This window comes from Ascaphus truei, chromosome 4 (assembly GCF_040206685.1).
Source record: "Ascaphus truei isolate aAscTru1 chromosome 4, aAscTru1.hap1, whole genome shotgun sequence".
NCBI lineage: Eukaryota > Metazoa > Chordata > Amphibia > Anura > Ascaphidae > Ascaphus > Ascaphus truei.
The window spans coordinates 58,630,683-58,649,147 of NC_134486.1; the positions used below are offsets into that span (position 1 = coordinate 58,630,683).

Below are 18,465 nucleotides of genomic sequence, written 5' to 3' on the forward strand. Positions count from 1 at the left end.
CTGTGCCACTGCAGACACGTTGGAGGTTGCCTCTATGCCATTATTCACCCTTTGTGCGCAGCACAGTATCACGCTCACGTAAGGGTATTTGCATATATATACCTAGTATCTGCATCTGGCTCCTTATACAGCGTCCCTTGGGCAGCAACAGCAGATAACACTGACAACCTATATTGATACGAGTTAAGGTTTACCCTGGTTAACAACAACCTACCTCACCTACAGTTTAGGTGTCTATAGGATTACTTTATGCTTTAGCCAATGCCATACTATCCTGTATCTCTCTACGTAGTGTGTCCATGAGTCTGCACCTATGATCAATAGTGGGGGCTACACAGGTTCTTACCATAGACCTGGCTCACACAGTGCATATCTATATCAGGGACAGACATCACATAGGTCTAACCAAGCGCACATTATGCCATACTATAATACTGTACCTATCCTCAGTGTATCAATTTAGTGCGTATCATACGCCTGGATACACTCGCAAGGAGAGTGTCTTCAAGTGGGCTCTCAGAGGCTCCTTTTTCCTATATTTCTAGGTAGCTACTATCCGTAGCGTTTGATCCCCAATATTCATTAGGGACTCTATTTACACCTACCCACCTTACCGTAGGTGGGGTATTAAGGATACAGTCACGAGCTGTTTATTATCATTTAATTACGTTTTAACCCCCTATTTTTTATTCAAGGTTATCAATAAAGTATATTTTAAATTTACAACATTACATTCCGAGTGATTGAGTGCTGCAAGACTGGGTCCTTTTTCTTTTGTATGATATTATTACGTTTTAAATAAGAAATATGATGTGTGACGTGAGGATGTTGGTGTAACAATTCTGCACCTATATTTTAGATGATCAATTATGCTTGTGTAGCGCTGTTTCCCCCGCCCTATGGGAGATGTGGCGGCTATTGAGTGTGTGTGGTGCTTTACCTGTGGCTCACAGGAGGCCTGAACCTCCGCTGCTGGGTGCCTGGGGTGTACTTGATCCGTCTGGTGACAGCGCCTCCACCTGTGAAGAATCCTAGCACTGCTGGATACCCCTTTGCACAGGACCTAATACAATAGACACACACCTATATATACTAACAGTTTACTGAACACAGGTACAACTAGGTATATCACTACCCCACATACAATATAGGCCTCTCACGGTCATAGCCCTACAGTGCCGTCCAACCATAGTGTCCACACCCGTATGGGATTCCCCCAAAGTACTGAGGTGCCCCTGGGCACCCAACCTCCCTGGTGTCCACAAGAGCCAACTCAACCAATGTGTGCGACAGCACTGCCCACAGTTACTGAAAGTGTTATAGTTGGTGCACGTTGTGGGGTACCTGCCCAGGTGCTCCAGCGCCCGGGTATCGCCGAAAAGCAAAAGGGATCCGCTGATCCAGCAACGTCGTCGTCAGCGAAGCCTTTGCGTGGGGTGGGTTCCAGCAGGATGTTCCCACCATGAAGAGAGTCTCTATTGGTGTTGTGGTCTGGTGCCAGACCACTGGATTGACAGTCCGCCGCCACTTCCTGGCTGTGTCCCTCACACTTGGCACTACAGGGGCAGTTTCCCTATCTAATGGACCTGTCCCTGTGGCAGCCACACACTTGCAGGGGAGTCGGGGCCTAGCTGGGGCCTATAGGGGATCTCTGGCCTAATGCAGGGGTCACTGACACCCTGCACACACAACCTCACCTCCCTGTGTCCCAGCTCCGACTGGTGTGGCTTGCAGCGTGCCAAATGTATCAATTGTGTGGAGCCGGGGAATGCTGCAGCCCTATTGGCTGTACTGTGCCATGTGGTATTACAGCCCCAGTGGCTGCTGGGAACTGTAGTTCACCTGCGGGGTTTATCTCCTAATGGCCGCCGCTTGCACTGCGCATGCGCGTGGAGTCCCAAGATGGCTGCCGCAACTATTGGGCCATTGCGCATGCGTGAAATGTACTGCGCATACACACGCCTCCCAAGATGGTGGCTCCCACTAGCAGGGTGCGCCGCAGACCTCCGACAACCCACTCGCCCGGCTCAACCTCCCTGCTCCTATCGGTGGTTCCCCCACAATGCGGAGGCAAGCGGGGAACCAGGGGGTGGGACCGAGGGGGATGTCCAGAGGTGAGACCTGGCCACACTTGCACATAGTTTTACCAGCTAAACCTAGAGTGAATCTGCTGTAAACTATGACTTACCTAGAGGTATATCAGCATTAAACTCTTACTGGTTCTCTTTCACATTGGGCCACATTTATTAAATTATAAGATGTCTTTCTGCAAAAACAAACTTGGTGACTTAAACAGGTTATTGTCGCAGACTTTTACTTTTTGTTAGACATGCTTCCTGTGAGATCGTCTTGGCAAAAATGATACAATCGAGTGATACAACTCTAAATGCTGACGTACACACAGTACAAGGCAGCTGCTTCAGGAGGACTGATGTCATAATATATACTCTATGTCACCTACAACTTACATGTATTTACCATCAAATATTTTGTGATAGGGTAGTCATTGTGACCTCAGCCTTAATAATAATAATAATAATAATAATAATAATAATAATAATCTTCAGAACATGCCAAGATGTTTAGATACTTAAGTTCAGTAAAATAAAGAGTCAGATATTCAGTATCATTTTAGCAATGGATAGAGATGGACATATTTTCTGCCTAAATCCGAATCCGACGTGGATTGGCCAGTTCTTTTGAGTCGCGGATCTGTCTCAAGGCTGATTTGTTGTTTTTTTTCCCATCATGGAAAATCCGCCCGATGGATTCAGAATCTGAACCTGCAAACTGAATCCGATAAACGGAATCCACGTTGGATTCGATATAAACACGTTGCGTGCACCTGATTTACGTTACATCTGACATCGGATTCTTTAAAAATCCAAACCCTACGGAGGCATTTTAAAGAATCTGAGCGGTCTCGAGTGGATGAAATTCCACTTCGGGTTTTAGCATGCAGTTCGGATGCAGGAAAATCCGCAGATCGGATGACATCACTTGCAGTGGGCAAACATCAGGCTATCTAATGATTGTGCTGTGTGTATTTCTGTGAGATCAATTAATTGTGAGAGCATTCATATCAGCATCAAACATGCTAATAGAATTATAACAGCAAAAGTATGCATTCATAAGCAATAATGCACTATTGAAATTTACATTGCCATAAATGACACCAATTATTTTAGTTAGTATATAACAGGTTATATTTAAACTGTTTGTTTCTGGTGCATAAAGAATTTGTATTTCATTTTGCTCAAATAGCTCTTATAGGCCATTCAAACAACTGCTGTAGTACTCAAGTAATAAACACAAGTTGCATAGATGTGCTTTGATTCATTATTTATTGCTTCCAAAACCAAGGACACAAGGCAAATTAAAACAGCATTGTTATTAATACAAAATATAACTGTGTTAATATATCTCACACGTTCACTGTACATTAACTGATCACTGCAGATCAGATTCCTTAATGCTAATTAATGTATATTCCAATAGCTCTTGTGCATAATGTGCATTTAATTTGTGTCGATTCTCTCATACTGTAGTTTGCCACAATTACAGTCTTTGTATTTACATTGATGGAGGAATAAAATGCACCTTGTAGAACAATGATGGCTCAGAATAGTTAAAATTAGGTCCAAAAGTGTTTTGAATGATGCTCTCATCTGGTGCGGAGGCAATACTGTAAAACAAAGCACAGACATTGTAAAAGGCACGCTGACTTCACTAAAAAGGATACAATCCAATTAAACATATGAAAAGCTTCCCTTCCCAACTCAGTGCTGCAGCTACCATTTGTTTCAGAGGTGATCCAATGAAATTAGTCTTTTTAAATTGGCACCATGTGTATATATACTGTATTACACCTGCTAAATCTTTCTCGAGGAAGAAACATGCTGTTTGTTAACGTGCATGATCACCATGTTTGGAAATTTTGTTTTTAATGAGAATAAAGATTGATTTTAATCTGAAGAATATTTTTGGGCTCTTCTCTGTCTACTGTTACTGGAAGAATGAGAGTGGAAAAGCAACTGATACAGTGATGATTACGTCTCTATTGAGAGACTTAACGTATGCTCTGTTTATCTCACAATTGTCTGATTTAGCCGTGTCTTTAAGCCATTAGGACATTTGAGCATAAAAGGACTTTTAAATTATTGATAGCTGAGAGAGACACAGAAAGTGCCCCGCTACAGCTAATTGGTGATGAGAGTGAGGTGCTCACTAGGTAGAATTAATATAGAAACACAAGAACAGGAAACCTAGTTTTCAAGCACTCTATCACTAGAAGTGGTATATGAGATGTTTAAAAATAATTTTTAATGCCAAGAATGAATATTAAAAAAAGGGCTTTAAAAATAGAACAACGTAGTGTAGTGACTGGGATTGATATGTGAACTCTGTAAGAGTGCTCTCGATCATACACAAGTAGAATTACTGAGGGCTGAACTGTCCTAGTACACACCTATATAAATATATAGAATTGCCTTGTACAGGCTGAGAGACCAGGGTTGGATAAGCTCCTCTCTAGTACCCTATATTAATACTGTATCCCCTACACATGTTAATGTGAGCAGGTGGAGGAACTACTCATGAGCTCTCATTGGCAATTGTAATGCCGTCTGAATCCACACAGGTCACAGTGTAGTGTCTGTGCAGATGTTAATAAGGTGGCATAGTGATCGGAAGCGGATATGTTCCACATGCGGTTGGGATTCTTAGATATAGGCACTCTACAGTAGGTGATTCAGGTTGCACAATTGTAGCTACAGACACGGGGAACACCCAGACATCCCCCCCTATAACCTAAGGAACGATAATGAATCGTGGCAACAGACTAATGCTTTGCCTAGGTGAGTCATATGGAGTGCTACGTGCAGTTTGCGGTATAGTCACATGCAGTGTGCGCGCTGTCTATATGAGCAACTTGGACTCAGGTCAGGATCCATTTAGGTCCTAATTGGTACCGTACTTCTGCATCGATGCTGATCGTCATTGATATATCGGCGCCGATGTCCATGGAATGATATTAAGAAAGGAGAGCAAATATTGCAAATATCAGTGCCGATGACCATGGAAGAGTGCCGGCATGAACCGGAGAGCTGTAACTGCAGACATGGAGAACACCCAAACCACCACCAATAAGCCTCAGGAACGATTGAATATCGTGGTAATAGACTATTGCTTTCCCTTGGCGGGTGATATGGAGTGCTCACTGTCGATCGCGGTGCTCTAACATTCACTGTTCGTGCAGTATGATGTAACAATCTGGATCAAGGTAAAATCCAATTAGGCCCTAATAAGTGTCCTACTCCTGCATCAATGCTGATCGTGAAGTATATATCAGCGCCGATGTCCACGTTGTAATTCTTGACTGCATAGGGCTAGTAAGGTAACATGTACAAACTAGTTAGTCCTAAATCATATACCGATCATCGGTGTGGTATCGGAAATGATTATGCATGGACTAGCATGGTAATAATGTATAAACTGCGCAAGAAGCCAGGAGCTTGTAGTAATTGGCACAATTCCAGCATTGGCAGTCATCATGAGAATATATCAGTGCCGATGACCGTAGAGGAGTGCTAGCATCAACCGAAGAGCTGTTGGCCCTTACAAAGGGGAGATTTGTTATTTTGTTGTTTTTGTACGTTTTGCCTGGATAAAGGAACAGGCTCAATAAAGCCAAAATATCATTTCACCCAAATCGTTTTCCATTCTGCACACGTCTCTTACAATTCCCTTTTTCCATCATATGGTGCTACCATCTATCCTGTCGCCAAAGTATGTTGCCTCGGAGTGACATTTGACTCCTCCCTTTCTGTCTCCATTCACATTCACAATATGGCATAATTTGTCGCTTCGTCCTCCATAACATTGCCAAAGTCCCGCCCTTTCCTCTGTCAATCTACTGCTAAAACTTGAATGTATGCCCTTATCCTCTCCTGTCTGGATTATTGTAACAGATTGCTAACTGGCCTCCCTGCCTTACAACTTTCTCCTTTATAGTCTATCTAAACTTCTACTGCTAGAATAATTTCTTTTTCTCCCAAAACAGTCTCTGCTCATCTCCTCCTTAAATCCCTCTCCTGGTTCCCATTAAGTTTCGGATCACTTACAACGTTATATTAATTACCTGCAAGGCTCTCCACTCATCTGCTCCTTCCTACATATCAGCTTTGATCTCTCTTATGTCCCTGCCCATCTCCTGCACTCTGCTCCACCCTTCCACCTCTACTGCTCTCTCCAGCCTTAAACGTTTTACCTCTCACACACCTGTGAAACGTTAAAACATCTTTTAAATTGAGAATTTCAATAGCCTAGATTCATGACTACTGTCCCAGACCTGCCATCGTCATTCCTAACAACCTTTGTAGCCAAGCCCTGCAATTACAGTACTCTCTCATCTGCTGTCTCTGTAAATCTTCCAACATACCACTTAGATTGTTATCTAGCCAGGGCAGGAATTTAGTTTCCTATTATCTGATTTTGTTTTTTGCATGTATTATCATAATAGTTTGTTCTTGTATAGCGCTGCTATTTTTTTTCGTAGCGCTTAACAGAGACATTTTGCAGACACAGTCCCTGTTCCGTAGAGCTTACAATCTATGTTTTTGGTGCCTGAGGCACAGGGAGATAAAGTGACTTGCCCGAGGTGACAAGGAGCCAACACCGGGAATTGAACGTGTGGTATATTGAACTCCCTATGTTGTATTGTCTCTTCTGTAAAGTGCTCAGTTATACTTGGGCACTATATAAATAAAGATATACATACATACATACTGCTTTCGGGCTATTGTGCATTGCCAAAATTGGAGTATAATGAATTGGCCCCATATTTATATATCTTACTATTGTATTATTGTACTAACTTTGTTGAATAAGTTGATACAGATGTATTTGAAGTGAGTGTTATTCTAGTTGGACTTTTTGCTTTAATAACAGACTCTACTTACTAAGTTCCTTAGTAATTGTCCTAAATCCTAAAACCCAAACGCAAGATACATTTTTCCCGTCTAACTTTTAAATACGTTTTGGACAAGTTAACCTAAGATCACCCTCCAGAAGCCTGATTATTGTTCTAAGGCTCAAAATAAGAAACACATTGCTCTTCCTTTTCTACCCAGCACCTCAGCTCTAGAACAATTTACCAATCTCTCAAAACCAGCAGCTGTTCCAGATCTTTGAAGTCTTTTGATGTTGTATGTATTAAACATATTGGGAACGGTTAATATTCTATTTCCAGGACATCCTTGAAAAGGAGAAGTAATTCTCATAGCCCAGATCAACAAAAGCGCCGTTATTGACTTAACAAGGAGTTAACTCAATATAACATAAGCTAACGCCTCACAAAGTGCCAACAGGTATCCTTAAAGCTCACTAATGCAGTGCTAAGTGCTGTTTTCAGCCGTTACTGACCCTTGTGTTAGTTTGACGGATGTTAATGCTAGCGATATGCAAAAGAGGTGTTCCTTGTAACAACGCGTACCTACAGAGCTCTGTTATAGTTAACGCAGGGATTTTACATTGGATTCCCAATGTATTTTCTTCTGGTAAAATATTGTACGAATAAATATACATTTTGTTCATTCTATTACTGTATTGCTTCTACCAAGTTAGCTACAAAATGTCTGTCTTTTTATCCCAATCCCCCTTCCTCCCACCCCTTTGTCCTGTAGAGGATTATTTTACCTTGTGGTTTTACCTCATATTCGATTTAGATTTGGAAAGAAAAGGAACCACAGAGGGTCAGGAAGTTTCAGATTCATTTCATCTGATCTCACCCGCTCTATGATAGATGTGTGTATTATAGGCTCTTCTGTCATTTAATGTGTTTCCATGACTTGAGTTTTAACATCTGGTATTTATCTATCAAACACGATTCACATAAATTACACTTTAAGAGTTTAGAGATGTTTGTGGTGTATATTTAACTATTGATTATAGAATTTGTGAATGATTACTTACTTTGTCTTTCCTGTTTTCTTTTTCGCACAGTGGAAACAAATGAAAAGTAGAAGTAACAGTAAAAGGGGTATGGCAAATCCAAGAACCAACCCCACTATCAGCTTGTTCCGTTCAGTGGAATCTCTAAAATATTCTGTCACCAACTCAACTTCTGATCTGTTAACTAGTCATAAAAGATATGAAATGTAATTACCACAGGTTATTCTACATTAATTTTAGGCAAAACAAACAGATGTCAGCAAATTAATTTACTACATTGGCATATACCATTCAACTTGCATGACAACTTCGTGAAAATGTAATTTTTAAGAAAGTCTTCATCTTGAGCTATTAAATATATAAGGGTACCCCCTCCACCCAAGCCTCGTTGGGTGGAGATGCATGAATACAATATGTGGATGCCACTGAGTTGAGGCATGAGTTGTAGATGCAAATGTAGGAGATCTGACTAGAACACTTTTTACCACTGACTTTATATTTTGATTGATAGTGACTAATTATCACGAGACACAGACATTTCAGGATTTACTCGCATGTTCATAGTTACATTGGACCCTTTATTTGACTTTACACTTTTATTTATATATCTTGTGTCCACTAATATATATATATATATATATATATATATATATATATATATTTTATATATATATATATATATATATATATATATATATTATATATATATATACAGTATATATATACAGTATATATATATATATATATATATATATATATATATATATATATATACAGTGGTCGACAAATCATCAAAAAATCTACTCGCCGAACAAAAAAATCTACTCGCCACCTAGTACCAAACGTGTGCTGCTTGGGCCTATATGAGCTCGCCACGATGTTAAATCCACTCGCCCGGGGCAAGCAAATGTATAGGTTTGTCAAACACTGTATATATATATATATATATATATATATATATATATATATATATATATATATATATATATATAGTTAAGTTATGGTGAGTAAAAAAAGTGACAAAAACCCTCCACAGCAAAGCAAATATGCAAATGTAAATACAACTGTATGCTCATCTGCATGTCTTAGGCAGGTCTGCAACCCCGCCTTTCCCCATTATCACCCAGCACACAGCACTTCCACTGCAGCAAGGGATTCTGGGAAATGACATGCAAATGAGCACACAGTGCCACTTTTTGCTTCAAAAACCATTTTTAACATGGTACCCTATAGGCTTAAGCTTGCTGCATGGTCACAGCTTTGAGCACAGCCAGGGTTAAGGTGCATACCCAGAAAACCACCCACAGACAGCTGTATCGACCTTAATGGGTCTCATCAGTGTGGGGTTGATTAACTGGGTATGCAAAGAAGCTAAAGGATGGGCCAACCATAATACTGAGTTAAGTTATGGTGCTCAAAGCTGTGACCATGCAGCAAGCTTAAGCCTATAGGGAACCATGTTAAAAATGGTTTTTGAAGCAAAAAGTGGCACTGTGTGCTCATTTGCATGTCATTTCCCAGAATCCCTTGTTGCAGTGGAAGTGCTGTGTGCTGGGTGATAATGGGGAAAGGCGGGGTTGCAGACCTGCCTAAGACATGCAGATGAGCATACAGTTGTATTTACATTTGCATATTTGCTTTGCTGTGGAGGGTTTTTGTCACTTTTTTTACTCACCATAACTTAACTCAGTATTATTTAACTGTTCATATTGTGATACTTGTATTGTATATGCATTTTAAGATGATGGGGTTGTAATAAACGAATACAGTAAGTCCTCGTTTTACGACGCTTCGCTTTACGACGAATGGCTTATCCGACGCTGTCCAATGCATCCCTATGGCCGGTTTTACGACGCCAAAATGGCTTATCCGACGCTCTTACGACGCTTTGCAAAGTTGCAACATTATGTCAATCAGAAAGCTGCAGTCAGGGAAATCATCCAGATCAGTCTGTGTGAAGGTTTTGTGGTATATTTATGCCTTTAAACATGTCTAACAGTTTTATTATACAGTTCTGGATTCAATAAATAGAATCTTTACATCATAATGTATGTGTGTGCAGCATAATCTTATTGTTTGAGTAAAATATTTTGTGTATTTTAGCATTAAAAATGCCTTCAGGAACGGAACGTTTCATTTAAACAGTGTTCCTATGGGAAAACGGGTTTCGCTTTACAACGTTTCGCTATCCGACGCCATTTTGAGTAACGCATTGCGTCGGATAACCGAGGACTGCCTGTAGTGTTTTTGTAATCCTTCCCCTGTGCCCCATATTGGAGGAGTCTTTTCTGTTATACTCTTTTTTTTATATATATATTTTTATATATATATATTATTGTTGTTATGATGACAGAAATGTGGGTTAATGGCTGTTCCTCGCAGGATAAGGTATTAATTCTGGTGTAATAAATAGCTAAGATAAATAGCTGCTCCTACATACTGGAAAAGAGTGCAAAGATCATGGTTAGTATAATTGTTCAAAAGAGTGAAGCCCTCAATTAACTTAATAATAAACCAGGTATTGAAGTAGTTTGGAGTGCAGTAGGTTATAGATGCTCTGTCTGAGTAATGCTCATCTAGTGCAACAGTTTGGTTATACAGTACAGGGTACATGCAACACTATCAAGTTTGTAAAACGACTTTAACAATGTAAATCAAATGGTGTCTACGGGCTGCAGTTGGCAAATGACAAATTCCTTGTGATAATTGAAGAGTACTGGGGGGGTACTGTAAAATGTGTTAGTCCTTCTTGTATTCAGATGTATTTAAAACCAGGAACCCAAGGGGGCTGCAAGGCATGTTTCCTACATATCCTGTTTTATTACCTCTCCTTTATAACATACTAAAGTGCATGAAGGAATTAAAGCTGCAGTTCAGTCTTTTTTTTTTTTTTTTTTTTTTTTTTTACTTCAATAGTTTCATGTGTGCAATCTCTAATTACCTAAAGAACTATATAGCTGCAGGTCAATTCGTTCTCCATGTATTGATCGGCGAAATTTGGTGACATCATTAGTGAAGGGATCTGTTTTTTTCTGCTTCTGTCTGTCAGTGGAAGCTCATGAATATTCATGAGCACTCCTGCACTGACATGTGCTAGAGGGAGGGCAGGGCTGACAAAGGGGTGTGCCAGGGCTTGTGACAGGACATGAAGGGGCAGTGCCTTAGCAAATGGCTGTTAAAATAGAATACAAGAAAATTGGTCTTTCAAAGTTGTTTTTTTAAAAACAGAAAATGCTAAAAGTATTTTTTCTTACTACAGAACTGATTTATTAAAAAAAAACACACATGCAGGATATTGACTGAACTGCAGCTTTAATGATTCTTAGAAAAACAATGTCCTTACCTGAGATGCAGGTGTTGGCTTCCAGCTGCATACTTGAATTACAGACACATTTGTATCCACCGTATGTATTCTCACAGAGTGCTGTCTTACTGCAGTTATGCTCCTCGGCAAGACATTCATTGATATCTACAAAACAATTTAATACAAATATATTTTACCTCTTCCAACACTGGAACTATTCCTTAAAGCAGCAAAACATGTAGCTCTGCGCATGTTAGTATATTTTATATTATTGCAGGATTGAAGCAGGGGGGAACTGTGTTCATTTCAGCTGCGGGGACCCCCTGCTTCTAAAGATACTTCGCTCCGTAGGGGTGCCAGTATCTGCAGCCAGGGAGCTTGGAGCCTAACAAAATAGTGGCTTAAATGTCCCGCGTCATGTGGGCCAATAGGAAGCTGTGACGTCATCCCTTGCGGCTTCCTATTGTTTAGTGTTACTTGGACATTTAAACTCCACAGAGATTCCGGCACCCACTACGGAGGTAAGTATCTAGGGAACAGAGGGTCCCCGAAGCATAAACTAACACAGGTCAGCTCTGGAGACACCCTGTTTCAAACCGGTACTTTAAAAAATAAATTGTGTGGTGCTACAGTACATGTTTTGCTGCTTAAATGTTACCATTATTTAACTTCTTGAAATCTCTGCATCATTCAGTTTGGTCACAAAGTATAAATACTGAGAAATATGTTAAACTGCTCAAAACACACATACAATAGAATAAGGATATTGACTATTTCTCAGGAAATCAGTAAGCCTGAAGTAGCACAGTTCTAATCTTGTTATTGCACCTACTGTATTTTCCAGGAATAGGGGATTTTTTTGTCATACATTTATGAGTAATGAATAAGAAGTAATGACATTTAAATACTAAGGAATCCATGTCAATTATTCTGCTGTCTGTGAGGAAGTATATTAATGATGTTTGTAAACTACAGAAGTGTTTAGTAAATACAACTCAAATATCATTTCTTTTATAATAAACTTTTTGCATTTAAAAAAAATGCCCTTAGCCCTTTTGAATCAATTCCCTGATTTTCCACGCCAAATGTTGCGAAATTCAAGCAGCAAATTAATTGACTGCAATTATTCAATCTGGCTATAGAAGCCCAAGTAAAAAAGCAGTGTGTTAGCAGTAAAAGGAGGCTCATAAAAACAGAACATGCGGTTTATAAAGGCAAAGCAAATGGGGAAATCCTGCAAGATTGAGAGGCTTATTTAGTGTACCATAATGGTAAATAAATCTTTGAGTTTTAACTCAATGCGCTATGTAAATTTGAATAAAACCCACAACTGAATGAATAATTTTGTTTTTGCACCAGAAGTGCCAGAGAATTTCAAACGGAAAAATCAGGCACTTTAATTTTACGTCTATGACTGTATAATTATTTTGCTTATTGAGTTTGACAGAGCAGATGAGATAAAATGTGACTTTGTTGCCATGTGATGGTTAATACAGAATAACAGATGTGGACATACTGTACCTTCGACTGAAGTTGTGTTGAATTGATAGTAGTTGTGGACTCGGACTAGGTAATCTTTTACATACCAATGGGGTGTATCACTGGAAACATTTATTCTATATTCAGAAAATGATCCGCCGCTGTAAGAGTCCTTAAACTGTAGATTGTAGAACTTGTTTTGAAACCCAAGTGATAAAATACTGTGCAGCTATTTGGTAAAAGAGAATAGAAAATAGACAATATCAGATGAGATTAAGACTAACTATACTGTAGTGTGTATGTATGTATGTATGTATGTATGTGGGTATGTATGTATATGTATGTATGTACAGTATATGTATATGTGTGGGTGGGTATGGTGTCAGTCTTTGCATCAATCTTTGTATCAGTCTTCTACTTCTGTAGCTGTATTCCTTTTCTTTCTTTTTTCTCAAGAAGAAATGCCAGTTGGTATTGATGTGGAACATTGGAATTGATTTATTTATTAAAGCATCTACGTTTGAGTTCTACCCATGGACTTTTATCTGAATAGAATCAGAATATAGATGCTTTATTTAATAATATACCCCCATGGTCCATGATGCCAACTGTGCATTTCCTCTTGGACTACGCCCTACACAGGACACTTGTGCACCCCTGCAGTTTGCTGGACAATTGTGAGTGCTTTTTTCCTTCTGAGTTTGATCCACTTTGGCTTTTTTCCTGCACTTTCATACTCTATAGATCTTGTTTTCCTAGTCATGTTTTCCATTTCAGAAGTCATTTATCAAAGCTCTACTACTGCACATGTGGCGCTGGTTAAAAATAGCACCATATTTACTGAAGAAATGTCGAAAATTTCATTTTTTTTTCTATTTTATTGTTATCGCTGCATTTTCTTTAATACATTTAGGGATTTTCCTGCCTCCTCTAATCCAGCTCTTCTAAAAAGACGAACAATATTATTGCAATTCTGGCACCCATACATTTGTGAACTACTTTTGTTGTTTGCATTGCTTCGTCGGTCAAGCAGAGGAGATTGGTGCTGCAGCAGACGAGCAGCTACCAGCACCCCATACAGAAGTCTGTATATCCAGAATTAGGGGTCCCTGGAGTTTAAATTAACGGGGGTTACCTCTGGAGACCCATGCTTCAATACAGTATATAAAAATAATAAAACATTGGATCACAGGTTATAAAACAGAGAGAAAACAGGAGGGGTTATCGGTGTGCAGTAAAGTTTGGAGTAATATATACTATGCCTTTTCTGCAACTACAATAACAACATATTACAGAACAACCATGTATGAGGGGTGGATATATGGGGTGGTAAAGCCGCAATTTAAATGAAATGTTTGAGATGTTTAAAGATTTGCAGGCATTTAGACAGCAGGATATAAGTAATATGTACACTGTAGGTTAATAAAAATATTGGGTTTTAGTGATCTTGTGTTTTTTTGCTTTTAGCTTTTTTTTGGTCACACCTAACCTTTTTGTATTTGGTGAGTTTACCGCACGTAACACATGAATCTGGATTAGTAGGGACCACCTATTGGTTTTAGCTCCCCACTGGGGATGTGCAAACTTGGCAAGATTCGATTCATGTGTGTTCAAATCAAACATTTCAAAAAATGTCACATTTTGCTTGAACTTTTTGACATCAAAAGTTCTAGTGAAACAGCCCAACTTTTCCAAAGTTTATTATTTTACTATATTAAGCGGGAAAATCGCTCCCTCTGGACTTTTATTAAAAGTCTGTGATGCTGCCGTTTGTGCCTAAAATCAATGCTGATTGCAAAGGAGATTTTCTTCCAAAAACAGCCTGTGTGGCCGCATTGCAATAGATAAAAGATGGCCCTTAGTCCGTAAACTTGCCTGCATCTCCATTCCATGACTGTGTCAGACTTGGAGAGAAAGGGAGCATGGAGGAGATGCCTTGCAGGGTCCTGAGGAGGGACTCTGGGCCTCAAGCCCTTGGGGTCTGCTTCAGGGAATTTGGAAGATGAATAAAGAACTGTTGTACCATCAAGAGTCTCAGTGTCTTGCTGGAGAGGGTGTGTGCCTGTGAGGAACAATCCTGCCTCTCCTGTTGCTGCTCCCATATACCACTAGCGGAGCCCTCAGACCTCCTGGTAGACCACAGGTGAGCTAACAGCACCAGAGCATACCCTGTAGATACCGGATCTCCCATGGAGGTAACAGGGACAGGTGCTACACCCATAAAACAACTCTGAAAAAAAATAACAATAAAAAAATCTCTCTTTCTTTCGCTCTCTTGTTCCCTGCCTGCCTTTCTACTTCCCTAGGGCAGGGAACAAGAGAGAGAAAGAAAGAGAGATTTTTTTATTGTTATTTTTTTTCAGAGTTATTTTATGGGTGTAGCACCTGTCCCTGTTACCCCCGTGGGAGATCCGGTATCTACAGGGTATGCTCTGGTGCTGTTAGCTCACCTGTGGTCTTCCAGGAGGTCTGAGGGCTCCGCTAGTGGTATATGGGAGCAGCAACAGGAGAGGCAGGATTGTTCCTCGCAGGCACACACCCTCTCCAGCAAGACACTAAGACTCTTGATGGCACAACAGATCTTTATTCATCTTCCAAATTCCCTGAAGCAGACCCCAAGGGCTTGAGGCCCAGAGTCCCTCCTCAGCTCCCTCACCCCCTAATGGGGCAAGGGGAATCACTCCACAGAGGGAAGACACAAAATGCCACCATTTGTTGGAGTGCCAACTTTTATATCCGAGGGAGGGGCATGTAACCTTGCCCCATAACGGCAGGTCCAGGTACTGACAGGCATCACACCATCTGCATATGACCCAGTCAGTACCTTCCCCAGGTTTGACACTCCAAAATGCCGGTAGGCCTGCCCCTGGATATGACAACAATGTAGCTATCGAGGCTGCAACTGCAGGCTAGGCCCTGTGCAGGAGTTTAACTCCAACACTGCCTGTTCCTATCAGGACTTATAGTGTTGAGGCCAGTGGAAAGGCTATAGCCAGGGACACTAGGCTGCATAGGTTTGGTAATTGTTTATTTTATGGGGAGGGTCTCTGGCATGGGTAGAAGGGATCTACCTGCCCTACTGTGTAAATAAAAACATGCCAATGTGCTGTTTTCTAGCCAGAAAAGTAGCTTACGGAGCTGAACTGTTAGCTAAGTGAAAACATCACTCTAAATATGGGAGGAAGCTAATACTATTGTGATCCACTTGTTTTGAAAATATATTGAAGATTTATAAATGTAGGTTGCTTCTAATGTTTTGAGAAAATAAACAAAATGAGTCTTTATATTAAAACACCAAATGATGTGGTTGAGTTTTTGTTGAACGGGGTTTTAATTTATTGTTGCACTTCCTCAGCATATTGCCTTCTAATTTCACTAAATTAGCACAATGGACTTTGTAGGAATCCTTATTTGTAACGTCTATACTGTGCTTCCATATGTTGGCAGGCAGCCCATGATAACCCCAGCAATATATTGAGACTCAAAGACACAGATCTCCAAAGCTCTGTTAAGTCATTCATAACGGGATGTTACCTAAAAATGGGACGTCATGTTCCCCGACTTAAAGTTACGGGGACATGCAATGTTAGAGTAATGCCTAATTTGCATATCATTTCCATGTCTTTATCGCTAACAACTGTCCTAGTTAACGCTATGCTCTTTATAGGAGAAAAAGATGATGACATTATGTCATTGTCCTTTGAAGACACAACACTAGTGTTAATGCGATGTTAGTTTAGGTCGATGCCACGTTAAGTAACTTAACAGAACTTTGTGGATCTAGGTTAAAGTGGGTTATTTATTCAAGTGTGATAGTGCCAATCGGGCATTACCACATGGAAACTCCCACAGACTTGAATGGGAGACTCCATGTGGTAGTGCATGATCGGTGCTATTGCACCTTAATAAATAACCACTGTTGGACTTTGCACTTTGGAAGCCCCAAAACAGAGCTTGTATTTTTGCACAAAGGGGGTTAATGTGCAGTATGAGGCTAGAGCATAGCAGAGGTCAAGAAGGAAAGACTGAATGGAAGTTCATTCAAGAGAAGCAAAACTTATCTCTCAACTGTTCCTCTTTAGACGCCAAATACATGATTTAGGTACTAGCTGTAGACACTGGATACAAAGGAAAGAAGAATCCCCCCTTATACATGTTATCCCAGAGGAATGCAGAAGATAAAGCCAGGGCGGGGAAATACATACAGTATGTGCACCATGATATGAGAATTATATACAGTAGGGCCAATGCTTTTTTAAGTATATATACTAGTGCTTAGAGAGAGATTCAGTGTCTAAACCAGGGTGCTTGTCTTCATTAGAGATGGGCACATTTTTGGGGCGAATTTGGATCGCAGCAGATCGGCCGGTTCCTTTGGTCTGCGTATTTCAGCGGACCAATCTCAAAGAGAGCGATTCGTGTTTTGCTGATTTTTTATTACTATTACCAATTCACTCCGCGGATTCCGCAACCCGTCAACGGATTTGTAGTATCCAATCCACGGATTCAGCAATCCATTGGCGGATTCTTAAGAATCTACGAACTGATTGCTGAATCCGCGGTTTGGATTCTACAAATCCGTCCACGGTTGTATCGAATTGCGTTTTTTGATGAATCAGCGCGGGATAAAACCAACCAAATCCGTTTCAGGATTTTACACCACGAAACGGATTGTGGGTTTAAAATGCGAGAAAATCCGGGCAACGGATTGGGGCAGATTCGCCTATCTAGTCCTCATCACATTGACCCACTATTCACCCTTACTGTGTCCTGTGCTTAAATAAAACGAAATCTACTTTGAGAAATGCCTTTGTGTCAGACTCCCTTTCCTTCGCCCACCAAAGACCTTTACCCCAATCTTTGGGGGTTCTAGTAACTTCACCCAGAACACACGATAGGAGGTGACAGATAAAACACACTGCTGTTAACCCATAATTAAATATTACTTACTACTTTTTCATACTGCTTTGAATATTTGTGAGAAGTAGAACTGGCTTGATTGGAAAGGTCTCCAGAAGCATTCCATGTCGGCCACTTTAAAGTGCAATTAAATATATTCCAGCCTATAAATGAAATAATTCACAAGGTTCACATTTACTCGATTATGGACTATACTATAGGAGCGAGGGAAATAATCACAGAAAATATGTTTCACATTATAATGACTGAATGACATAATGTACTTTTCTTCTTTTTTGTGGCTTTTTAGTGTATTAAAATACTTACCATATATTTAGTGATCAATTTCATCAACTTTGAAACTAGCCCTCTACACTTTTTACCTTTAAAGTATCTTCGGATTGTACATTTTCTGGGGTCCTTAACTGAAGTACAGCAGCGAAATAGTCAATATTATGAGGTAAGTTACTGAGAGGGCCGCACCTCTCAACATTTTATGTATAAAGTCGACGGGGGAGCAAACACAGAGCAGCTGCGTCAATTTGTGCCCATGACATACGTATGAATCTTTGAAATCTGCCAGTTGGGGCAGATCTCCTTGGAGCAGAGGCTAATGCCATCTAAACCTGCGGACTTATTTGGTGCAAAAAAGAGAGGAAAATCTACCAGTTATAGGTGCAACTTTTGATACAACTCTTGTGCTGAGTCTCTCCTCCCGAAACTCTTCCTATAACCACTCCCCAAAAATGTTCATTGGTGCAAGTGGAGAAAATTGGGACAACAAATGGAGCAAAGTACATTGACACGTTGACACAGCATCGGGTGGAGCATCT

At 40.2% G+C, this 18,465-nt stretch overlaps 1 protein-coding gene across 1 annotated transcript in view; it reads right to left on the minus strand.

Annotated features, from left to right (window-relative positions):
* Nucleotides 1-3,357: 3,357 nt before the first annotated feature.
* Nucleotides 3,358-18,465, minus strand: part of LOC142492254 (uncharacterized) — a 74,211-nt gene continuing 59,103 nt past the window's right edge. The window contains exons 18-22 of the mRNA XM_075594925.1: nucleotides 17,684-17,796; nucleotides 12,776-12,962; nucleotides 11,294-11,419; nucleotides 7,972-8,134; nucleotides 3,358-3,685 (exon numbers count right to left, since the gene is read on the minus strand). Coding sequence (XP_075451040.1) covers nucleotides 3,574-3,685; nucleotides 7,972-8,134; nucleotides 11,294-11,419; nucleotides 12,776-12,962; nucleotides 17,684-17,796 — 701 coding nt within the window. The 3' untranslated portion in view covers nucleotides 3,358-3,573. The remainder of the gene's footprint in view (nucleotides 3,686-7,971; nucleotides 8,135-11,293; nucleotides 11,420-12,775; nucleotides 12,963-17,683; nucleotides 17,797-18,465) is intronic.